The 27317-nt window shown below is 32.9% G+C and overlaps 1 protein-coding gene across 1 annotated transcript in view; it reads right to left on the bottom strand.

The window, feature by feature from the left end:
* Positions 1 to 27317, bottom strand: part of LOC145291565 (integrin beta pat-3-like) — a 219688-nt gene that overhangs the window by 79264 nt on the left and 113107 nt on the right. The window contains exons 2-3 of the mRNA XM_080137631.1: positions 16115 to 16209; positions 8991 to 9086 (exon numbers count right to left, since the gene is read on the bottom strand). Of these exons, the coding sequence (XP_079993757.1) occupies positions 8991 to 9086; positions 16115 to 16209 (191 nt within the window). The remainder of the gene's footprint in view (positions 1 to 8990; positions 9087 to 16114; positions 16210 to 27317) is intronic.

Genomic DNA, 27317 nt, shown 5'->3' with positions numbered 1-27317 from the left:
TGTCTATTAAAATAGTCCTGTGGCGATGAAAGTCATTTTTAGGCTCATGGACTTTTAAGTGTCTGAGGGAGTGGCATTCGCCTGACAAGACGTTGCAATAATCATCACATGTGTGTATGTATGTGTGTATATGTATGTACGTGTGTGCGTACGTGTGTGTGCATATTGCGTGTGTGTATGTATATTACGTACGTGTGTATGTATATTGTGTGTGTGTGTATGTATATTGTGTGTGTGTGTATGTATATTGCGTGTGTGTGTGTGTATAAGTGTGTGTGTGTGTATAAGTGTGTGTGTGTGTATAAGTGTGTGTGTGAAGCGATAGTGATAAGGAAGCAGTTGTGCTGGTCATGTTGCTCGGATGGAGGATACAAGGCTGCCTAAGCAGTTGTTTTACTGCAAGTTTAAGACTGGGAAACGTCCTCAACACAGTCCAAACAGGACTTCAAGGATTGCAGAAAAGACAATCTTAAAGCCTTTAAGATTCTTGTTCAGAACTGGGAAACTTTAGCAAAATGCCGACCTGAATGGAGAAGGCTACGTAGAAGTGGATCTGATGTTTTTGAAAGGGAAAGAATCGCTCATGCTGAGCTCAAGAGAAACCGGAGGAAAAGCAATGTGTCAGTTTTACCTGATGCGTTGAATAGTTGGAAATGTAAGGCTTATGATCAGATGCTCCTTTCAAAAGCTTACATTAGCCATAAAAGAACATGCTGTGGCCAGAGAGAGCAGAAAAGCGGAGGCAGAAGTGCTGAAAAGTCACTTTCGGGCACATGGACGTAGTTTGGGTGTCACTGACGATTCACTCAGCAACTGTGGGGAGGATGATCATGAGCATTAAGATGACTAACGGCTTAAAACGAAACAAATGCTATGTACCTATTTACTATGCCTCCCCACGGGACAGAGTTAGACACCAGGGTCGTTTTTTAACATGGAGAAAAGGTACAAAAATAAAAATTGCCTCAGTCGTGAAGGATTTCTTCTCCACCGAAAGAGAACAAGAAATAGAAGTGCAGCATCTGAAGAACAGATACTACACTTTGATCTTGTCCCAAAATGTACTCTTTCTAATTTATCGAGTTGTCGAATTGCTGTCTTTCAATGAATAAGCAGATAATGTGACGAAGTTATATCAGTCGATTTCTCTCTTTATATCTTCATGTGATTATGTTAGTTCAGAATGTATTTGCGGGATAAAAATCCAGACAATTTCCACCAGGTTTATAAAATAGTGCTCAATAGCAAATAAAGCTATATATATATATATATATATATATATATATATATACACACACACACACGTATGTGTATATCAATGTGTCCGTTTAGCGCGTGTATTATCGATAAGTCCCTGCTTCAGCTAATTCGTATATTTTTGTACTTGAAAATTATTGTATTTGGTGAGAAGTGCAAACATTTCTGTATGTTGTAGCATATACATTTTTATTTGTTTTTGTACGTTTTTCTTTTCCTTTACTTCGTATCTTCTAGTTATTCGTTATATATCTTGCGTTTCCCCTGTAAATTCAGCAATTAGGGGAAAATAACCAAACACTTCTGATGAAAATCTTTTTCACTCAATATTAATATTCGTTTCTACAGAGTCTTTCATGAAAATATTTTTACATTTTTCATTATTACAAAATCCTTTTTACATTTAATATGAAATTTATACCCCCCCCCCCCACAAAAAAAAAGCCTTGGAAATAAAGGGTGACAACATATTCTTTCCCTATAAAATATGCACTTACACGCCACCCTTCGACACTGGGTCATTTAGGAGACAAACCTATTGCACCACTAGATTCTATGATTCCGCGATTTCTATTCTGTAATCCTGACCGTTTGATCATATCTTCCTTTGTCCTTTTTAATTGGTTGAGTTTTCCGATTAATGTCGCTCATGAAATCGATCATATCACTGGCTTAGATCAGTCGATTCCTCTCTTTATATCTCAACTTATGCATGCATGCATGCGCATATATACGTATGTGTCCGTTTGGTGCATACTAGCAGAGGGCACCCGGTCTTGTGTAGTCATAAAATACGCTTAAATATATTTTAATTCATGCAGATTTCGTATTATTAGAGAGTCAATTCTCTATTGAATATTATATTATACCGAATATATAGTAGTGGTTTTGAAAGTTAATTAAAAAACATGACTTGGATACTATCAGCTAGAATTGAAATAAAACATTTAGCGCTCCAGCCACATTCCCTACTGTTTGAGCTATTGACAGATAGCGGAGAAAGATTTAAAAATCATACTACTTCGAGCTATGAATGAATTTACGCAAAAAGTAAAAGAAACATGTCGGCAAGTCAAAATGAACATTTTCCATTTGAACTTGCTGACATATTTCTGAATGCGTTATTCATCCATCCAAAAATGTTACTGGGTATAAACAATCCATGGTGTATGATTACTATTTCCTGCTAATTTCAGTGTTATGTGACCAGTAGTTTAAGAGTTTATCGGTTAAATATTTACACACACACATACATCTGTTTTATTGATATAGATTTTTGTATTCGGTGAAAGTGCACAATTTCTGCATGTTGAAGTATATTGATTTCTATTTGTTTTTTGTTTTTTGTTTTGTATTCTATATGTGTTTGGTTTAGTTTTCTTTAGTTATACTTTTTTAAATAATTAAGTTACGAGGTTCGGATGAAGAGTGTCTCATCGATAGATCCCTGCTTCAGCTAATTCGTATATTTTTGTACTTGAAAATTATTAAATGAAGACATTTTATTATTAAGATCATCATGAGGGATTTGAAGAGATTTGCTGAACAAAAAGCTTTTCTAAATGCAGGAAGGGATTTTCACAGTTCAGGATAAAAAAAAAAACTAACAAAAACATAAACATATAAATTTCTTATGTGTACACGAACATGACAAATTGTATTCATTTTATTTTTGCTTTATTTGCAAATATACGTTTCCTCATATTTTTTGTTCGTTTGTATTTAATTACACAATACAACATTTTAAATTTGTAATTTACATTTAATTTACCATTTTTAAGCTGATTACATGAGAATTTAATTTTTTTTTAATCGCAGAAAAGTGATTTCCTCCAAGTGTAGAAAAGAAAACGCTTAAACTATCTGATAAATCGAAGAAAATTGTTATAAAGCACTACCGGGCGATGCCGAGTTATTTGAACGATTATTATTGATTGATTTTGATGTCTAGAAAATATGTATGAAGATGAAAAATATTTTTAGTATAAAAATATTTTGGTAGAAATTACGTATCAGAAATGTTAACGTTAGAATGTTAAAACAAATAAAAATGTTAGAACACAAATGGAGATGATTTTAGTGACGAAATCACGTGATCTTAATATTACGTGAGTTAATAACGTAATAAGATTTTGAGACGTACAGTTTAGTTTAGAGTTTGCAGTCAAACAGCAAAAGTCGGACAAGTTAACATAAAAGATATCGTCTCCGCGTTCTGAGAGCTGGGACAAACGTTACTTTAACATAATGTACCAAATTACATTTTGCATTTCCGATGGGAAATCAAGAATAAAGCTATATGAAATATATAACCTATTGTTGTTTGGCTTCCGTCTGATGAAGATGAACTTGAATAATGAAAAGAGACGAATACACAAAGAAAAGATATGTTCTTTGCTTGTGCACTACACAAACTGAATGTTAATGAACTGTTTTATTATGTGAAACACCAACACATAAATACAATAATAGAACATTTTAACCACTAGATGTCACACACTGTATATATGACAACGTTAAAGAGACATAAGTTATATAGACTGTTTATATACCGAAGAAGAGATGTTACGTGTTTGTCTCTGCTTTACCGTTATTTTCATGGCAGGTGCTCGGCTGAGCTCCATTCTATGGTTCCCCCTCGCCAAACTTTCACAAGAAACACCCGTCTAGCAGAAAACACTATCAATAATTTCCCCCACTCTTTATCTGTGCCTAAACCTAAGCGTAGATTCCATGAGCAAAGCTGCTTTCTTAGAACTGCACGCCTGTGGAATTGTCTTCAGTTTTTCTGCTTTCCAGCTGACTACGATATGGTTGTCTTCAAGTCTAACGTAAACAAGTTTTTGATGAGCCGTTCCATATAAGTTAAACACATTTAACAAATTGAACACCGCTATGACATGACACCATAAAATATAAAACATATTTTATGAAGGTGCCCCCCATCCTGTTTGGGTTCTTACTGTTTGACAAAGACTCACAAAAAATAAATGATACATCTCTTCTCTTATTAAGGTATTGTCATGATATAAAATTAGTAGATTAAGTAAACATCCTCGCATGTCTACAAGAAATATATGTAAGCAAATTCAAATGCTTTAAAATACAAGTGATTTTTTTAAATACAAGTTAATAAGTTCTACAAATAAAACATGAAAAGAGGTTGTGTTTATAAGACAAAATAAAATTAGCAAACGATGACATCGATGCAGATGCATAAAACATACACAAAACAATAAAAAAAACAATTTGTATCAGGAGACAATAGAAAATACATTAACATAATTCCAAGATTTGTTCAAACTTTTGAATTTTTGAGATGAGGTTTGATTATTTGGACTTGTTCTCATCTTGGGTATCATTTTCACGTTTTGGTCGATGTAACCTGCGACTTTCTTCAGATGTATGTTGTTGAACTTGGGAATCTTCAAGGATCTGTAGCGTAATGGATAAAGTACTTGGTAAAATTCAGTTGTAAAGGCTGAGGGTTCAATCCTCAGTGTAGATGATGCTTAAAAGTACAATAATGAATTACTAAGGACTTCTACCCAGTAAAGGCTGACAGAACGAGAACATGCGTCCCCCTGGTTTAAATAAAGAGTTGCCTTCAAAATTCTGTGTGGATTCTCCAGGTTTAACAAAAATTTCAGAGTTCGACAAGATGCACTTGAAGAAGATCGGAAATTACATTGACTGAAACGTGAAAATAACACTCAAGATGAGAATAGTAGTCCAGACTTGTGGACAAACTTTTTTTAATATTTCTACTGCACTGTGTGTACATTGTTTTCCTACTTTTTGTCAGTCACATTGTAAAGAATAAACGGAACAGATGTGTAATATTCGTGCAGAGTTGAACTAAAGCTGTTTGACATGTGCGGTTCAATAGATGTAAAACCAAACAAAGGTAAATGATTGCGTGCGTGCAGGCGTACTAGCTGGACTTTGAACGTTATGAGATTTCTTAACGTTATTTAAACCGGTTCATGGTACCCTGCCGTTTTTTCAAGTGAGGCATGAATAAGACGGATTTATGAGCAATCCCGGTTTTCTTGCTAAATGAATTCTTCCATATTGTTCTTTTGTTAATCAACCCGTGAGAAGTTGTGAGAGCAGTCCCCCAAATGCATAGTTAGAAATCCAGCAATCATCAAAGGTCACAATCCTACTTCTCAACTCGGGTTACAGCCTACCTTCCCCATTTGCATGTGTGCGGCGAGATTTCGCGAAACCACGGCTTATAAAACCACAGGTGCCGTCTTTAATCTCTTTATCGCCCAATCTCTCTCAATACACACATGTGGTAAGAATTCTGTTTTCCTTAAGTTAAGAAAACATGCCCCTCTGATCTTTGTACTCCCTCATCCACTGTGGTGGTCGTCTTTTCCTACTCTGCCTCCAAGGTGTCTCACCACCTTCTTGCTGCACATCGCTTTCCATTGTTTCACTTTCAACTGGCCTGATGTCAAGAATATCTCTTGGTACCCCGTCTACCGCAATGTTCGAGGCACATCCCATGTTCCTAGAACTAGGTCTTGCTTTTCCACTTCTTTCAGAACCTCTTTGATCAAGGTGGCCGTTCTTCCTCCCACTTTATCACCCCATCCTCTTCTTTTGACATGCCTCTTGATGTAGATGCATGCTGGTCTAAGCCAGCCGGCAATGGGGTAATGCCCTATCAGCCTGTCGCATATGCATCTTCTTTCATTTATGGGATCTTATTCCCTCTTCGAAATTCCAGGCCATCTAATGCCCTTCGTTTCAGCTTTAGCCCGCTTCCTCACCAGTGCCTTGACGACAAACCTGAATTTTTTCAAGTGATCCACCACTTCTTTTGCCGTCACTAGTTTCATTTACGAGAATGTCATCGATGTATGAGCTCACGGCACCATCTCCTTTCCCCATTCTTTCCAGAACCTTCCTCAGAATAGTCGACATAATCTTGGGTGCCGAGTTCAACCCGAGCCCCACCCTCAGGAGGCAGTAGATTCTGCCTTTATATCTGCCCAACTGCTACTTCCAGAGTTTCTTGGTGACACGGAGTTGCAAGTAGGCAGATTTTAGATCGATCAACGTAGTTGCACCATTCATATTCCTCCATTCTTCAATGGTCTCACTGCATGTATCTACGTCATCCCCAGTATTGTTGGTTCAACTCTCGGAAATCCAGAACTGGTCTGACCTTCCCTTTTGTTGGTTGCAGAATGGCTATCAATGGCAAGATACCCGATTCAATGTCATCCATCCATGGCAACAGTATACCCTCCTCGATCCATCTGTCCACTTCTCATTCAAAATCCTCTCTTGTTTCTCCTTTGAGCGAATTATTTTAGCCACCCGTCTTCCACGCCCACTTCACCATGCACTGATTCCCATTGAATTCCACTTAAAAATCCGGATCACCAATCACTATCCATCTCTTTCCTCTGGCCTCTTTGATCCCTCTGCTGACCTGCTCTGTCGTTATGCACCCTGCCGGTCCAAATCTCGTGCCATTGCTGCTGATTGTAACACCTCCAAGTTGGCATATTATGTACATTACAACAATTGCTTGGATGCCAGACACCAGTTGGTCAGTGACAAGCGCATGGACCCTCATCCCGTGATCCCCTCAATTTCAATTGTGACGGTTCTCCTCCCCCGACACTTCACTTGTAACCCATCAAATGCCACTAATCATCCTTCCCTTTCCATCCTCCGACCAGGCTTGTGTGTACCATAGTACAGCCAGTGTCGATCACAGCCAGGACTTCTTGTCCTTCCACAACAATCTCTCGCTTGGGCATCTGCTGTGGGAACCCAGTGACAAATGCCATCTTGGCCACATGACTCGCTGTCTGCCTCCTAATTTTTGATAGCTCCACAATCTTTTAATTTCATTAGCGTACACATCGACAGATTTCCCCATCCACCTCATCTCTTTTAATCTGTTGAATGATTCAAACGCCCCCTCTGCAAATGCCTGGATCAATCTGAATTAAATTGCATCAGTGTCATCTTGTTCCCAATCGTTCAGCTTCAAGTATAGCACTAGTGCATCCTCCTCCAGGAAGAATGGTATCACTGTGGCAACATGACCTATCTCTTGAAGCTTCGTCACTAAGTCCACTTTCTTTCGCCACTGAATGGCTTTATCATATTGTCCAGGCCGGTGGCCATAGTTAGAAATAGCTTGTTATTGTGTAGATCAACTTGTGAGAAGTCGTGGCAGCGGTCCCCCAAACGCGTGGCTAGAAATCCAACAATCGTCAAAGATCACAATCCTACTTCTCAACTTGGGCTGCTTTTATATTTTCCCTATTTGTGTGCGGCGAGATTTCGTGAGACCACAACTTATAAAACCACAAGCGCCATCTTTAATCTTTTTATCACCCAACCTCGCCCAACACACATGGTAAGACTTGTGTTTTCCTTAAGACAACACATTTACAAACTCATTATTTTAGCGGTTCTTTTGCTTTTTGGTTTGCTGTATACTAACGACTTCGTATTTGCCTCGGAAATATTGGATAACCTACTTGTTAAGTTCATGACTTTAAGAGGAATGCTATGAGAAAGTAAAAGCCTAAGAGTGAAAGTTGCCAAAACCAAAATGATGATCAATGGTTGCAGCGTTAGAAAATCCTTAAAAAGAGGAAAGTTTTCTTGTTCAGTCGGGTGCAATTCAATTTGATGCGATACGCATCGATAAGCATAGAGTTGTGAACACAAGAAGCACAGTGGAATTACAGGTAAGTTAAGAGAGGATAACAAGAAGCTTAAGACAATGCAGATGGATGAGGACTCAGATGTGGAGAAAGTATATTTGGATGGCAAAAGCTATTGAGTTCATCAAGAAGTTTTGTTACTTTGCTAACATTATAACACGGGGGAAGCAGGGAACTTCTGTCATTACAAGCCAGCAGAGTGTTACCATTGTTGAACAAGGGACAAATCTCAAGCATGCATATGTAATATGATTATATTATGGAAGTGAAACCTGGGGATAGGTAATGCATGAACATAAATGATACGATGATGTGTAACACGAGTTTTAAAGAGCCTTAGATCTATTACCCCAGAGAAGTCTTAAACCTGGACAGTATATGGAGATGTGTGCAGAACAGAAGACTTCGATGGTATAGCTATATTGAAACAATCGATGCGTGTTCTTGGGTCAGTAGAAGTAAAACAGTTGAGGTAGCAGGTTCAGTTAAGAAAACAAGGCAGGAAGTGATAATGGATTCAAGAGAAAGAAGGATAAAGATCTTGTCAGAGATGGTTTAGTTTAAAAGTCAATTTCCAAAAGCCATCCAACACATGCCAGCATGTTAAACTGATGATGATGACTATGATGATGATCATCATCATGGTCATCAGTTTTTTTAGACTAGTTCAATCCTATTGTTGGTATCGATTTTTCTTAGTTCTTTTTAAATCGAACTAACAAGAGGAATCACATGAAGGTTGCCAACAAGCATCGATTAAATCTATTACACATTTATGTATCGAAATGTTGATGAGAAAAGGGAAGAAAAAGGTGAGAAGAGGAAAGTACGAAGGCATTGATAAGAATACGTGTGTAGTTAAAGATGTTCTATTAAACCATTGTCGACTTTGGATATCGTTTGAATGATTCGTCGTCAACAGTTTGAAGAATTCTTGGAATTATGATTTTCAAAAACAAACACCGAACACACAGATTGCAGATGATGCACATAATGAAAATAAGAAAATGTTTTTTTGCAACAAACCTTTGTGAAATCGAGTTGATATTTTGGATTTGTAATCTTCTTGCAGAGATTCGTATTGTGATTTGCCTCCGAATCGCACCGGTAGCCATTGTAAGGCTGAAAAAGAAAAAAAGAGAAAAAAAAAAAAACGAAAAAAAAAAAAAGAAATAGAACTATTTGCAACACATTGTTTTTGTTTTATTCTCACATCTTAACACTATGTGACGCTGTCGTTACACGTTTTAACACTCAAATCCAACGTTGTGCATATAAGTCTTGCAAAGGAACAATGGAAAGAAATTCAAAACAAGTTTGTTTTTTTTTTCAATTGAAAGAAAACTGCATTTATTACCGGTCGTTTCCATACCAAGCCACCTGATACGTATTTTCCAAGCCAGTAACAATATGGTCACATTCCATCTTTTACACTTGGGGTCAATTAGCGGTTTCTTAGCCTGTAGCTATAACCAGCTGTTATGTCTAATTTGTTTCACTATATTAGCTCGTCTGATAATCATTTTAAAAGTTTGGAGGATAAATAAGTCTTGCGGCTTGTTTAAATGTTCCTGTCATGTTACCACAGAGTTAAAAAAAAAACAAAAAACCTTGCCATGTCGACACAAGTTTAAAAGTCTCGTCACCACATGCTTTTTTCCTTTTCTCTTCCTTCAATCCCACTCTGACATCATGCTTGCGTCACGGCTTGGTCATTTGCATACGTGTCAGTGGCTTTGTTACAATTGGAATAAAAAATTAGGAGTGATTTAGTTCTAGTTAGCCAAATGAATTAGTTATGCAAGATTAAAAATGGAAAAACTAATAAAATGATTAATGGATCTTGATAAGAATTCGTTAAAATCATTAGTTTTAACTGCTTAAAAGAATTAAAAATGATTTGAGATCTCAATATATACTAATTCTAAATATGTCACATTCTAATTATCTCTTTTTACGTTTGCAATTTATCAAAAAATATTAGTTTTTCAAAGAGTTATATATTTTTGGAAACAAATTGTCTCATCAGGTTAAAAATAGTTAACATTTTTAGAAACTTGAATAATTGTAAATGAATGAATTTACAATCGTATTTGGGGAACTTTTCTGAAATAGTTACATAAATTTGATCTATTCTGAGATTATAGGTAATTAAATGTGCTCTGATGAACTCATTGCACTTGTGCTCCCCCTCGAAGTACATATCCCGACAAACTCGCTTAGCAACAAAATCACACCCCTTCACTGTTGAGGTCCCTAAATGTCAGAAAGTTTTCTACTCTAATAGTTTCTTCCCTCGAACAGCTAGACTTTGGAATTCCCTTCCTGCTACAATCTAGTTTCAAACGTGATTGTTGCGATTTTAACAATTCAGCAATCACACACATTTAAAAGTAGAATTATTTTTACAGTCAGCAATACTTGTTAAAAGCTGTTGCAATTATTGTCAACCTTGAAAGGATCAGCATATAAAATATTCACTATTTTTATAGCATACGAGTTGAAGCAGATATTTCATATTTAATAAACAACCCATATCTATATGTGATGGGACGATTCCAATATTTTTCCCCGATTCCGATACAATTACGGATTTGGATTCTTTAAAAATCCCTAAATATTTAACTATAGAATTGTTATTTTTTCCTCAATTACCGTGAAAACATTTTAAATGTGCAGATATTTTCTTCAACGTAAAAGCAAACTTATGGAGGATGATCTACAGATATTAGCTTTACCGGTAGTTTAAAAATTAATAAATATTCATTATTTTAACATTACTACAAGCAATGGAAGATTTTGCTTTTAACAGAATTAAATAAAAGACAAAATAATGGTTTTTGGCATCGGAAAATAGGCACAATTTTTTCCGATCCCGATAGCCTTCAAAAGTTCCAATTTTCCGATTCCTATTAATCGGCAACATTTATATATATATATATATATATATATATATAAAACGAGATTTTTTTTAACCATTCTTTAGATAAATTATATAATTTATACTCAGAGTAAAATATCGGATTTACAATTGTTTAAAAAACTAATTACTCAGTTACCTCCCCTTTCTGGAAGTCTTTGGTGATTGTCGTATTAGTATGGAAGTGAAAATCAACCAATATTTTCTACGGTTTTTCCAAATTGCAACCCAAATGATTTTTTTTGTCCTTTAAGCAGGTTTCATTTTTTCTTTGGAGCAGTTTTCCGAGTTCGCTATGTTTGTCCGATTTAACCCTAACCCAACCCACCATTTGACGAACTTCCATTTTCTATTTACGTTTTATACCAGAGTTCCGATGAAAAGAATCCGTTTTTATAGTAAGTTTGAGATATTCAAATAGAGAAGACATTTTCTGTGTTTCAGATTTAATAAAATAATTACGAAAATTAGAAATGCGAGATTGTATCGATTACAGACACAATCTTCATTCTAAAATTATAACAGTGATTTGAAAAATTTAAATACTTTAGTAACCGACAAACAGCAAAATCCCACCCCATTAGTGTAATGTAAACATAAACCTTGCTGCTCAACTCCCTACATAGTACCACAACAAATTATGTCCCAGATAGTAGCCCCCTACATCAAAGTGGCAACGTGCCTTGTTTGGGATGAAAATGCAATAAAAAATATTTCAATAGAAAAAAATGAATTATTCAGATTTTAAAAAAAAAAACCTGGACTTATTTTTGGTTTGGTTGATTGCTTTACGGCATATCAACCCTTTTCAAGTTATTTAATGCTGAATTCAAAAATTTTGATAAAAGTTCTTATACTTCCAAATAGTTATTCATATTGTTTGCTTTGGTTGTTTTGTAGAGAAAAACTGTTTTTCTTTTTGACTCTACAGAACATGATTAAGTTTTGCAAAGGGAAACAAAAAAAACAATAACAGCAATGTCTAGTACATTTTAGGTCAGAAAGTCAGTATCCTTAGACTGCATCATAAAATAATCTTAGGATAAAGATAAAATCATATAAATTATTAAATGTTAATGCAATTTTTACTATTTCGGACAGTCCTCCGTCCTTTATCAAGAAATGTATTTCTAAGGATGAATATAAAACGTTTAGATATTCGAGCTAAAAAGGCACTCGACAGTTCAAAAATCGATGAACTATTAAAATTGTTTATTGGGTCAAATAACTGACCTTTCAATTAATGAGACTTCCTCAGGGTATCTTGAGTGGTTTATGCAAAAATGTATGAATGAGTGAAAAAATATTTTTGAAACGAAACAAACGAAAAGTTTGTCTCAACGTTCTCAAACCAGTATAACCCTAGGAAGATCTCACTAAATGAAACGTCTGCTATAAGGATATTTTTTAAAATGTCAGTGTGTTGTCATATATTCGAAGTAAACATAAACGAAAGGTGCATTTACATCACTCACTTTATTTTATTCATAGTATAGTAGGTCTTACACGTGTTTCATTGAATGGTGGAAATTCACTAAACAACTCAGAGATTTATGTTCCTCGAAAAAAAGACAAAGTTGGAGATCTTTTTTTCCTTAGTTTAAAAAGGATGTTCTATCAAATTTAGTCTCGTATGAGTTTAGTTAAAAATATATTTGAAGGACAAATTTAATCTGATTGAATTTAAGATTATTATTATTATTAATATTTATAAACAACATCTATATTTATGAATAATTTACTACATTCAATATTTTTTTAACCTTAATACGAAAACTCATAAATATGGCGATATTTAAATAAAATGTCTCCTCGGAGACACTGGATTCTAAACCGTTTCTTATTTTTTTAATTTTTTTTTTTAACTCAAAAAAAGTTCTAACAAATTATGTAACAAGATCTTTATTCTTATAACTTTTAGAAATCTGTTTTCTTCTAATTTTTATCCTTTTAAAACCAAGAAAAAAAATCTCCAAGTGTCTTTTTCTGATGAACATAAACGATGACTTGTTCAGTTAATTTCCATTATTTAATGAAACACGTGTAAGACGAATTACACTAATAATAAAAAAGTAAGTGTGATGCTTTCCGGCTGACTACAATATGGTTGTGTTCAAGTATAAAGTAAATAAGTTCTTGATGAGCCGTTCCATATAAGTTATTAAATTTACCAAATTTTCATTACTAATGATTACTATATTGAACAATTTCTACTGTACACTCTTTAACCCTTATCCTTGAGTGGCCTCTGGGCCTTGATAATGTGGTGATGCCTTTGTAAAAAAAAAAAAAAAAAAAAAAAAAAAAAAATGTACCTTTGATTTAGTATGCTTACTTCTGATATATATGCTCTGAAAGTGTAATTTCATTTTTATTGGGCTTAATTGTAACAAGTAAAAAGAATTATTGCAATATACATTAAATCTATATATTTCTTCATAATTAAACGTTCAGAACTCCATAAAAAAAACAACTGAAATTAAACAGTTTAAAAAATTAAAAAAAATCAATTGTGTGTGCAATACAATATAGAAATATACTTATGTGATCTACACAGAAACGTTTGTGTTTCATTTGCTAAGGATTTCCTCAGGCTAAATGCACCAAACCTGATGAATGTTATTCGGTGATAAACCAAATGTTTCCATGTAGATCACTTGTAAGAAGTGTATTTTTAATACTTCCAGTAAGCTCTACTCATGGATTGAGCACTGTTGAGGTAAATACTGAAACAAAACAATGTAAGAGTAAGAAAAAGGTATTATATATACATATATTATATATAGATATATTTATATCAAATCACATATGCAATTGTTACATGTCCACAGATTTGCCATTATGCAACGGTTAACATGCAAGACTCATGCCATTGCAATTAAGTGTTCCATAAATCTGGCCTTGTGCCACACTTGATTCAGTTAATATTAACATATAACATGCAGAATGAGTACATGTTGTGAACTTTTCTATTTTAGTGGTTGCCAAATTTTTGAAATTCATGGACCACTAGAAGTGTCATTTTGGATTTAACGGACCGCTATTATAAATTAAAAAAGAAAAAAAAAGTAATTTATTAATAATAAAAAAATGTATTTCATTACTATGAAATCCACCATTAAAAATTTATCAAATATTTAAATTTTTTTTAATTAGTGTTGGGACGATTAAGTAGCATCGAGATTTGGAAAAATCGGAACTTTGAGGGTACCGGAATTGGAAAAACGTCTCCCTATTTTTTTATGCCAAAAACAGTCATTATAATAGTTTGTTTTTTTTTAAATTTTTTTAATTCTCCTTTGCTCCTCCTCATAACTCGATAAATTTTGATTTTAAATTATCGTTAAATCTAAAATCAACAAGTGTATTTGTAAAAATAATATATGCAGATATTACATGGAGTTTTATGGTCACAAAAAAAAAAAAAAAAAAATCACCTCTATAGGTAAATGTTTACAGATTTAAAAAGAATGTCAATTGGAATCAGTAACTGTATCGGAATCGGGAATATATTGGAATCGTCCAATCACTAATTTAAATAAAACAAATTAAAATTTGGAAGTTTATTTAAGCATTAGATACTTGTAATCTTGTATTCGTTCATGTTTCTCTGGTTTACCACTCGGATTGATTAAATGTTTCACAATCTGACACTAATTTGGATAAACTCAGCCTCATCAACCCAAAAATATGTTTAAGACCATTTCGTATAATTGTTTTGTGTTTATAGCAATTAAATTTATTTAACTTAAAACCTTACTATTCTATATTTAATGCGAGCAAGACAACCTGGCGTTGCTCGGAGCAAAAGTATAACATTATTTTTTAAAACTTATCTCTTTATTTTTACTCCCCCCTTCCCGTTTTTCCTCCTTCCGCTTCGTAATCCCCTAGACTTGACAAAAGCAAACTATTCATGGCGTTGCAAACATTTACGGTTGATAAATGAAACGTTGTAATTTATATCTTAATAATAATGAACGGTTTCTCGCTGACGGTTTTACCCAAAGTATAAATTAAGTTATTGTTGGATTGCTTTTTATGTTAAACGAAATCTTGAACTTCTAAAATGGAAAGGTGGTTGTCGGTCAGCTGATCGAAGTAAAAGTTTGCAGTGTTATAGACCAATAGACGCTCATCCTTTCTATTGATTTTTGAAACATATATGAAAGTGTCACATCCGAAATGTTGCTGAACACTTATGTAACCCGACGTGGCTCCATCGACAAGTCGCCGACCCCAAACATTGTGTGCCGTGGTTTTTTCCTTCATCTCCATCTAGTTTTGCCCTTGTCGTCATCTTGTTCACTGACGACCATCGAGGAGGGCAAACGCGTCCACAAGTAGAAAAATAAAACAACACAAAAAAAAAAACACAGACGCTGATACTTCCCATACGTCGGTTGGACACAACTCTCCTTTATAGAAAAGATTTCACAACGAATGAGTCGGTATTTTCTTGTCAAATTAGTACATGACTAGCTGTATACGTACCCGGTATTGCTTGGTCGAAACATTGCTGAGTGTACCTATTTACAATGCCTCCCCACGGGACAGAGTTAGACACCAGGATCGTTTTTTAATGTGGAGAAAAGGTGCAATAATGTATTAACAGTATAGCTATATTCCAAGTCTCAAATATTTATTTTTTACCAAATTCTTTCAGCGTTTAAAACTTTCGGCTCATTGTTTTTTTTACATATCGTATTATTATGTCAATATCGAATTTTTTCATGCGCATACTTTTCAGAAAATAGAAAATTTCAGCTAAGAAATAATTATGTATGACAACATAATGTAAAAAAAAAAAATAAAATAAAAAAATGGAATTTCATAAAAGGTTCAGTATTACGTGTTTAGCTCAGCTGCCATCTTGAAATTAATGATATTATATATATATATATATATATATATATACATATATGTGTGTGTGTGTGTGTGTGTGTACTATGTTAACAGTGACTATATTTACCATTTTTTTGTCAACATTTCAAGTTTTCAAGTAAACGATGAAGGACGAAAATTTAAACTAAGGGGCCTCCCAGAAAGTTTCTGAAACCATGTCTTCTTTTCTGTAGAAGGCTTCATTTTCTACCCATGCAGTTATGTGCTAGGGCGTAACAATAACATTGAACATAAAACAATTGTGATGAAAATGAAAAGTCTGGGTGGAAAAAAAAAAAGCGATTTATATTTAAAAAATGTCAAAAAAAGGAAGAAAAAGACTTACAATTTGTTCACACCAGGAACAATTCTGTGAAAAGGTGATGCACGATTTGCAGTCTGTTTGCATGTGGCACGTTTCCAACTCGGTCGCTGCCTCAGCTGTAAAAGATAAAAAGAAAGGGAACTAATTAAGATCGACCATTTTTATAAATAACCCCCATCCCATTCGAAACACACAATGAACCTGTCCATTATCAAGCGATAGAAATCAAAACGAAAATATAGATTAACTGTTCACTGAAACATGAGGTCCCAGCAAGCAAGATGTGTCGAACAGGGAGACTGTTGACAACGAATTAAAAAACGGCCAAAACAAAAGGAGGGTGCAAGTACGTTTTGAAAATCTACCAAAAATCAAATAATTATATAATCAATACGAAATTTTTACCGAATATTAAGTGAAGAATGAGCTTTATAACGGTGTTTTTCAGATTTCAGATAAAATTATTCCATGTATTTTTATTTTTTTCATACACTTTTTTTCTTTGAGAAATTAACTTTAAACTATAATATTTCAAATTCAAAAAAATGTACTCGAAAATTAAATTATGATTAACCGGCGTTAAAAACTACCGAAGTAGTCATTAATTGCCCGTACATAATAATAGTGCATACGCAATCTGCATAAATTAAAATATCATGTTTAAGCGTATTGTACAACCGGACAACGCCAGGTAGCCAACTAGTAATTTTTTTTTTTTAAAGGAAAACAAGAATTTAAAAAGGAAAGGTTGTGTTTGTGCATAAAAGTAAATAAACATTTCGTTGTTTCATGGATTAAAAAAAAAAATTCTTTATTTTAAAAATTGCATTTAAAAACAAAAGAAAAGGACACGATTCGATTTATACCAAAAGTGAACTTTATTCAATAAAAATTAAAATAAGAATTGCATACGTAAAAAAAAAAAAAAAAAAAAAAAAAAAAAAAAGAATTATGAAAAATTACGAAAATTTGAATTAGGAATTTAGGGAATAAACAATTATTAAGCTAATAAATTAAAATCAAACAAATAAATTTAAAAATCAAAACAAACGATAAATAATAGAATAATTAACCTTATTCGGTGTTATTAGCTTTATCTGTTGGTATATGAAAGAAGAGAGTAGAGAAAGGATAGGGAGGAGGGAGCAGAGAAAAAGAGGAGAGGAGACAGAGAAAAACGGACAAGGGGCAAAGCAGGGGGAGGAGAAAAATTGAGTAAGGTAAAGGGGGATGGAGAGAGGAGAGGGAAAATGAGAGACGGGAGAAAAGAGCAAAAAAAAAAAAAAAAAAAAAAAGAAAAAAAAAAAAGAAAAAAAAATAAAAGAAAAGAAAAAAGAAAAGTAAACATTCGAAAGCACTTGAAATACTTAAAGCGCCAAAGGAAATGGATTTTGCCAGAAAACCGAGCGCCGAAATATAAGAAAACGCTGAGAAATTTGACCGGAAAAACCAGTTATAAAACTTGTTTCCTCTTTTAAGAAAATGTTTCGAATTAGGAATTTATACGCTTATATATATATATATATATATATATATATATATATATATATATATATATATATATATATATATATATATTATATATATATATATATATAGCTATCAACATACGTGTTCGATGCTAACGCAGTCTTCCGTGTAGAAGATAGGTATTTGCTGGTCGATCGATTCGAACCCTATCACAAAATCACCCTTGACTCTGCAGTCTGGTATTCAACCCTTTAACCAACATGAAATAGCATTGGAAGAAAGAGGAAACAAGTGGGGATGGAGAGGGATATATATATGATTGAATATATATATAGAGAGAGAGAGAGTGAGAGACGGCGATGAAACTTGTATTTAATGCAATTACATACAGTTAGACACAAGGCCATTAAATTAGAGGATGCAAGGAATCTGTCTTTCACTTTTTCTTAACGCGACGCATAACCCATACGTACTGATAATATCATCACGTTCAATTATGAGCTGCATCCGCATGTAACATTAAAAACGAACAAGGAAAGATAGTAGACAGGAGAGAAGAAAGAGAAATCGCTTTCTAGTGATTACCCAGACAAGTTCGTAAATACTTTTTAATCTTGAATTTGTTGGTGGGAAAATTTGAGCAAAAGTTTGTACGGGGGAAGAGGATGTTGGGCAAAAGGACGAATTTGCGCGCATGCGCACACACTATTATAACAGATTTTTTTTTAAACTTAAGATAACAAACAAACAGTGTTCCACGCCTTAACCTAAATGAATGTCGTCCGTTTTGGGAACTTGAAACGAACGGATGCTCGATGAACAACTGCATGCGTTGCTGGCATCAAGTCTGTGGAAGGTCACGTGTTTCAAGAACCAATTCGCGTGAAATTTGAATATCTCTTCTCTTTTCTTTTTCGCTGGACTTGTGAGCAAGTTTCGTTAACTGTGCCGCACCCAAAACGACCTCGGGTACGGGTATCATTACCACTGACACGCAAGTGAATGAGAAAAACTGTAAATTAATTATTAATCGTTTTCATTTTGTGTTTTGTTTTTATTTCTTATAAATGTAGGATTAAAAACAAATATTGATGTAATTCTTGGCATTTGTTGTTAATTTTAAACAAACTATTTTTAACCTATTTTCTTTTTTTACAAGGTCATAGTGTAAAATTTCTTAAACAGTTAAATTGGCAGCAAGTTGTGTCGGAAGCCATCTTTTCATTTTGACATTTCGACCGCGTTTGTTATTTATTCACCGGTCGTCAAATGTGTTTTTTCACTCGATGTATAATTTCTAATAAACTTTTGTCGTCTCGATATATACACTTGGTAGCAAAATAAAAACACACAGTTGGTTATAAAATATTTTTATTCAAATCAACCTTTTTGATTTCAGAATGATACTTATGACTAGGGCTATGACAACAGCATATTCTTTTCATGATTTTGACTCGAGTGTATATCAGTTAATATCTTATATGCTTTTCTATAGAGTGATGCGGTTATCGGCTGATTAACAGTGTCTGTGTCGGATATTTACTCAAGCGTCAAAACAACGAAAAGAATATTATGTTGTAATAGCTCTAGTTATGACATTAGTGACGGCGTGCGTGGCGAGGTTGGTGTGATTTTTTTTTTTTTTAGTGAAGAAAAATGTGTCGTTTAGCTTGTCCGTTTCACCGATTCCCCTCTTGTTCTTTGTCTGCCTCTCAGATGACGTCAAAGCATTTCACCATGCATAGTCTTGAAATGTCGGTCAGTCTCACTGACTTAATCTCCGAGAATTCTACGCCCCCTATTTCAACTTCTTTCACGTCATTCCCGAGGGCACCTACATTATCCAACATGTGCATTTTTTGTTTCATCAGATCTTGAAGTTCGCTCGCTTTATAGACGAATAGAGAATGCCTATATACGAACGTATGACTCCTAAGATGATTTTTAAACTAAATCGATTGAGCATCAAATCTTTTAATTATATAAATAACAGAAAAAACATACCGTGTCCTTACTCCGGCGTTGCCCGGGATGCCGTGCAGTCATTTTAAGTTTCTTTTTGTTTGTGAATTTTTAAAACTTAAACAGAAAAAGAAATCACTTGTTTTTCTAATGGCAACAACTCGTATTATATTCGTAAACTAAAAATATTTGTTTCCGATTGTTAAAAATATTTTTCATATTATCAGGCGTCTGAGCTAGACCAAGTCATTTTTAAACCTAATTTATAGCGAAGTCCGTCGTCATATTCCAAATAACAAAAAAAAAAAAAAAAAAAAAAAAAAAAAGGAAAATTGGCTAGTCAGAAGCAAAGTTTGATTTGCGCATAGCGTTAAGGCAATGCTATTTGGTTAAAAAAAAAAAAATAAAAAAAAATGGAATACTTTCGGTTACCAGTATTATAAAATTGCTTCAAACTTAGTTTTCTCACTTGGGGTTTTGTAGCTCAGTACAATTTATATATAACAAAATATTTATGATGAAATTAAATATTGAATAAATTATTTATTCACCAAAAAATCAAATCAGGAATTATAAAAAAAAATCTTAAACAATGGATTTTCAAAGACTTTTTTCATTAGAGAATAAAATTAATTAAATTGCATCACTGATTAACATGAATTTAAGTATATATCTATTATATTATAAAACTCAAATCGTCTTGCTTGGGCGTTGAAACAGTGTATCCAGTCTACAACTTTCGGTTGAAAAATTTCTGCACGTAATTAAATAAAGTCATGAAAGATTTTTTTTTAATCGACAATGTTTTCACTTTCAAAATAATGCAAAAACAAAACAAAAACAAAAAAAAAAAACACACACACACACACAAAAAAAACCAACTAAATTCCTTTCTTTTTTCACCGACATTTTATTTGTATTTTTCATAGCAAGTTGGAATCATTTTCAAACAATTTTTATTTAAAAGAAAACAACAGTTTATAACATTAGGTAAAAGTGCTGCAGGGGAGCAACTAAAGACTTGCCTTTTAAAGAAAAATAAAAATGATTCTAAATATAACTAAATGAAAGTTTTAAACTGTACTAAAAAGATGAAAACGAAGGAAAAACTAAAAAAATGAAAAAAAAAAAAATTTTTTTTAAATTAAAGAATCGTAAAACTAAAAACTTTCATTGAACTTGTTTAATAAATATTACATTTCACTCTGCAATTTGCGTCGCATACTTTTTCAGAGAATTTGTCAAGCCCGAACATCAGCTTTTTTTCTTTAAAAAAAAAAATTTTTTTTTTACACTAAATAGTAAAAATAATAAAAACACATACGAAATAGGGAGCTATAGTAGCAAAAAAAAAAAAAAAAAAAAAAAAGTGAGTGTTCACTGTACACGAATGCCTTAGTAAAATGGAGTTATTGCCGTTATTGAGTTATTGATCAGTGACGATATATCTAACGGCGCCGGCAAATCATTTGTGATAAATGTTTTCGATAAGAGTCGCATTCCTTTGTTTACAAAGCCATTCGGCGGAAGTGACGTCAGACAAATTTTAAGATTCTGATGACCAACATTGTATATGATGTAGCCTTTTTTTTTAAGCAAATATAAAAATAGAAGTTCTGGTAAATATTTTCCATCTAAACATTGTCATTTAAAATGAATGCTTTAATAGTTTCCAGATATGCTGAAAGCGACTATTGCATTTAAATTGCCCGCAAATATGTAGTTTTTCGAATATCAAGCAATGTAATTCTTTATGTTAAAAGCAGCAGTATTTTTACCATAATTAATATACTCACTATTCCATAGCTAGTCATAACATATACTGACCCAACGGGTCACGTGTAGTCTAGTAGATATATATATCTCCACATACAGATTTTCGTTGTACCATAGCGAATCAGTGCGGCTAGATCATAGCTAGGGATTAAACCTACAACTATCTAGTTAGTAGTCGGCAGTTCTAACCTCCGGCCCACGAGATCGGTGCTCGTAAACGACCTCAAATATCCATTTATATAGACACTTGCTTTTACATATAGAATAGCATTTGTCAAGAAAACAAATAAAAATTAACTAATTCATGAAGTTGCTACTCAGTAGCAAGAAATCTAGAATCGGTTGTTTAATTTATATATATATATATATATATATATATAAGTCGTAAAATGCACATATTTTAATTAATGCAGAATTCTTATAACAAAAAATACCGTAATTATTAAACGTAACGTTAAATTTGTTAAAAAAAATGCGAGTAGTTTTTCTGAACAGTTCACTCCTCATAAGTAAAAAATACTCGGGCTGAGATCGAAACCAAAACTTAAAGACAGAGAGTCAAATACGATAACCATTAGGCCAGCTTTACACAATCTTTAAAAAAGTGTTTTCAAACCTACTTATTCTTAACATAAGTAATCTGTCATGTGAACCAGTCACGCATGCACAGTCTTAGAACAGTTGACAAACAGAAAAACAATCCAATGCCCCCCCTCACGTACCAATTTTTCTATTTTTGACCTCTTAGCAGCCCTTTTTTCCAGATGAAAACCGATTATAAAGTTTTCCACCTGTCTGAATACTCTATATACCAAATTTCAAATATATAGATCAAAAACTCGTTGAATATATAGGTTAGGAATTGTCTTCACATACATACATTCTCACTTTAATAGATACACACATTATGCACACACACACACACACACATTACACAAACATACTATGGCCACACATTATACACAAACACACTGTACAAAAATGTACAAGTTAAACACGATGTTTTCTTACTCGATGATTATTTCATTTGTATCAGCTTTTTTTCCGGTCACGTGACTAACTTTTATGAATATCCCTTTTTAACGCACTAGACATAACACACCTACATTGTTGAAACTGGTTTGTTCCTGCTCTAGATGACAAATTACAGGGCGTCTAATATAACGACGAGTTAGTTGCATTAAATACAGCGTAGACATTGTTTTTCGTCATGTGATCACAAATGATGGCGGCTCGAAAAATGTGTTAAACTTATCGTTTGCGAGATGTGTAAATTGTACGTTTAGGTAAGTGTTCATATATGTGGCATTAATTAATGGTGTCGCAGAAAGTGGAACAAAAGGCAGACGTACAAAATGAATGCCGATGCTCAAAATGTATAAACATTTTGAGCCCTCCTTTTACTTAAAAATTCACCAAAAAAAAAATCAGGAAATTAACCAATTTTAATGAAAGTTTCAGTATTTATCAAATAATGATCACGGAATATAATGAACCCTTTATTTTTATTTAAATCTTAGTGAAAATCTATTATTTCGGATAAACAAAAATACCTTTACTAAAGTTGTGGTTTTCAGTAGTAAAAAAATGCATGAATTTATTTTTGTTTTTTTATGAAAATAAAGGATCATAAATTGTAAAAAAACAAAAATTAATTTTTACATGAACATTACGAAAAAAAGCCCCTAAAATCCGTATTAACGAATTCGATATAACTCGAAGAAAAATTAATTTCTTGAACTACCGATATTATCATTGAATTAAGTACTGTTTATTTAATATTTTCACATAAAAAAATTATAATTGCAAATATTTTTTTTTTCTTTTTTTTTTTTTAAATTACAGGTTTCGCATAATTTTTTATATGCACGATATTAATATTTTCCTTGCTTAAATGAACGTGAAACTTTCGGCGTAACAATTTTTATAGACTCTTGATGTAGGATTATTTCCAAACTGGAAATAACATGGATCCATATGTAAACGTTTGATCGATACTTTGCATTTGAAACGTTGATTTCATAAACACGATTCGCATTGTGACTGGTTTAGTTTGTTTTACGACATACCAAATTTTCTTCGTTTTGATTTTCTTATTTTGCTTTTCATGAGGATATGGCATCCTACCGGATGGCAGACATTTTTCACCCACAATTTCAGTCACAAACTGAGAGATCTGTTAAGATTCTAACCGTTCCCTTGAGAACAAGTATTTCTATTTCTCTCGCACTTGGTTCACCGGGTATATCTGACAGGTAGTTTCGGAAATTCTTTTTCGAAAGTCCGGTTTTTGTAATTACTGGAATGATAGAGATCTTAAAATCCCAGTTTCGTTTCATGTTGTACATAAGTTGCTATTTCTTCGTCCGCTCCCTCTCAGCTCTGTTAAGGCCAGCATCGTTAGAGGCACTTACTTCAACTTGGGTTGCTAAGTTCTCCCTCTTGCCGCATATCACTTTATCAGGCTTAACAGCTTCGCTTTCTAAGTACGTAACTGCAAGAATTTCATAGTCATAAGGGGTCAACCATCTATGGTGTATGTTATGACAAAGTTGTCAAATGAAAGCCTATAAGCAGAATTACTATTTTATTCTTAGAAAACATTGATTTTAAAAGAAAATTTTTACAGTTGCATCAGAGTCGCTGGCGCTGGGTCAGCAGCAATGTGCAAATGACCAAGCCGGTTGCGCGATGAAACAGCAGAAATAGAAAGGAAAACGTGTTCAAAGAAGCAGATATTCGAGACGTGTTTGAGACACGAGAGAGCAGAAATAAACGCGGTACACATGTGGTCCAAGAGCGACAGGGAAAGACATGTAAAAATGGCCAGACAAAGACAGAATATCACGTATTCAACACAAAAGAGTCTTGTTAAGCACATTGGAGTACGAGAAGACTTTTTGAACAAGAGACGAGGCGTTATTCTGGAAATATCTGAATAAATGTTATTTTAACTGAAAAACAATAAAATTCTTTGTCTTTTTGATTGTTTGCATACAACGTTTGGGTCCCGATTGTCGACATGTGACAACTACGTTACACAGTGAGTGTGGGAATGCAATTCCTAGAAAACATTCTTAAAAGGATTTGATTTCTTTTACGTTCTATCAGCCGTTCATTGTTTTTTAGAAAACATTTTAAAAGGATTTGATTTCTTTTACGTTCTATCAGCCGTTCATTGTTTTTTAGAAAACATTTTAAAAGGATTTGATTTCTTTTACGTTCTATCGGCCGTTCATTGTTTTTTAGAAAACATTTTAAAAGGATTTGATTTCTTTTACGTTCTATCGGCCGTTCATTGTTTTTTAGAAAACATTTTAAAAGGATTTGATTTCTTTTACGTTCTATCGGCCGTTCATTGTTTTTTAGAAAACATTTTAAAAGGATTTGATTTCTTTTACGTTCTATCGGCCGTTCATTGTTTTTTAGAAAACATTTTAAAAGGATTTGATTTCTTTTACGTTCTATCAGCTGTTCATTGTTTTTTAGAAAACATTTTAAAAGGATTTGATTTCTTTTACGTTCTATCAGCCGTTCATTGTTTTTTAGAAAACATTTTAAAAGGATTTGATTTCTTTTACGTTCTATCGGCCGTTCATTGTTTTTTAGAAAACATTTTAAAAGGATTTGATTTCTTTTACGTTCTATCGGCCGTTCATTGTTTTTTAGAAAACATTTTAAAAGGATTTGATTTCTTTTACGTTCTATCGGCCGTTCATTGTTTTTTAGAAAACATTTTAAAAGGATTTGATTTCTTTTACGTTCTATCAGCTGTTCATTGTTTTTTAGAAAACATTTTAAAAGGATTTGATTTCTTTTACGTTCTATCAGCTGTTCATTGTTTTTTAGAAAACATTTTAAAAGGATTTGATTTCTTTTACGTTCTATCAGCCGTTCATTGTTTTTTAGAAAACATTTTAAAAGGATTTGATTTCTTTTACGTTCTATCGGCCGTTCATTGTTTTTTAGAAAACATTTTAAAAGGATTTGATTTCTTTTACGTTCTATCAGCTGTTCATTGTTTTTTAGAAAACATTTTAAAAGGATTTGATTTCTTTTACGTTCTATCAGCCGTTCATTGTTTTTTAGAAAACATCTTAAAAGGATTTGATTTCTTTTACGTTCTATCGGCCGTTCATTGTTTTTTAGAAAACATTTTAAAAGGATTTGATTTCTTTTACGTTCTATCGGCCGTTCATTGTTTTTTAGAAAACATTTTAAAAGGATTTGATTTCTTTTACGTTCTATCAGCCGTTCATTGTTTTTTAGAAAACATTTTAAAAGGATTTGATTTCTTTTACGTTCTATCAGCCGTTCATTGTTTTTTAGAAAACATTTTAAAAGGATTTGATTTCTTTTACGTTCTATCGGCCGTTCATTGTTTTTTAGAAAACATTTTAAAAGGATTTGATTTCTTTTACGTTCTATCGGCCGTTCATTGTTTTTTAGAAAACATTTTAAAAGGATTTGATTTCTTTTACGTTCTATCAGCCGTTCATTGTTTTTTAGAAAACATTTTAAAAGGATTTGATTTCTTTTACGTTCTATCGGCCGTTCATTGTTTTTTAGAAAACATTTTAAAAGGATTTGATTTCTTTTACGTTCTATCGGCCGTTCATTGTTTTTTAGAAAACATTTTAAAAGGATTTGATTTCTTTTACGTTCTATCGGCCGTTCATTGTTTTTTAGAAAACATTTTAAAAGGATTTGATTTCTTTTACGTTATATCAGCTGTTCATTGTTTTTTAGAAAACATTTTAAAAGGATTTGATTTCTTTTACGTTCTATCAGCCGTTCATTGTTTTTTAGAAAACATTTTAAAAGGATTTGATTTCTTTTACGTTCTATCGGCCGTTCATTGTTTTTTAGAAAACATTTTAAAAGGATTTGATTTCTTTTACGTTCTATCGGCCGTTCATTGTTTTTTAGAAAACATTTTAAAAGGATTTGATTTCTTTTACGTTCTATCGGCCGTTCATTGTTTTTTAGAAAACATTTTAAAAGGATTTGATTTCTTTTACGTTCTATCAGCTGTTCATTGTTTTTTAGAAAACATTTTAAAAGGATTTGATTTCTTTTACGTTCTATCAGCCGTTCATTGTTTTTTAGAAAACATTTTAAAAGGATTTGATTTCTTTTACGTTCTATCAGCCGTTCATTGTTTTTTAGAAAACATTTTAAAAGGATTTGATTTCTTTTACGTTCTATCGGCCGTTCATTGTTTTTTAGAAAACATTTTAAAAGGATTTGATTTCTTTTACGTTCTATCAGCTGTTCATTGTTTTTTAGAAAACATTTTAAAAGGATTTGATTTCTTTTACGTTCTATCAGCCGTTCATTGTTTTTTAGAAAACATTTTAAAAGGATTTGATTTCTTTTACGTTCTATCGGCCGTTCATTGTTTTTTAGAAAACATTTTAAAAGGATTTGATTTCTTTTACGTTCTATCAGCTGTTCATTGTTTTTTAGAAAACATTTTAAAAGGATTTGATTTCTTTTACGTTCTATCAGCCGTTCATTGTTTTTTAGAAAACATTTTAAAAGGATTTGATTTCTTTTACGTTCTATCAGCCGTTCATTGTTTTTTAGAAAACATTTTAAAAGGATTTGATTTCTTTTACGTTCTATCGGCCGTTCATTGTTTTTTAGAAAACATTTTAAAAGGATTTGATTTCTTTTACGTTCTATCGGCCGTTCATTGTTTTTTAGAAAACATTTTAAAAGGATTTGATTTCTTTTACATTCTATCAGCCGTTCATTGTTTTTTAGAAAACATTTTAAAAGGAAACAGTGACATTTTGCATTTGGTAGTCTTTGTTTCCATTGACAGTCAACCACCAACTTGCGGTATTTAAAGACAAATACACTCCGTGCCAGAATTATATGCAAATCGATATTTTTGTTCTAACTGATAGTTTTCAACAAAAATTTGTGAAACTTCGCACGTTATACGGCAACACTAACGCATGTGCAGATATAAAATTTTAAGCCGATCTGCGCAATAGCGAGCAAACGG

Source organism: Euprymna scolopes, chromosome 12 (assembly GCF_053919585.1).
Source record: "Euprymna scolopes isolate OS-2025 chromosome 12, ASM5391958v1, whole genome shotgun sequence".
Classification (NCBI taxonomy): Eukaryota; Metazoa; Mollusca; class Cephalopoda; order Sepiida; family Sepiolidae; genus Euprymna; species Euprymna scolopes.
Note: the sequence above shows the minus strand (reverse complement) of the source record. Positions and strands in the feature narration are given on the sequence as shown.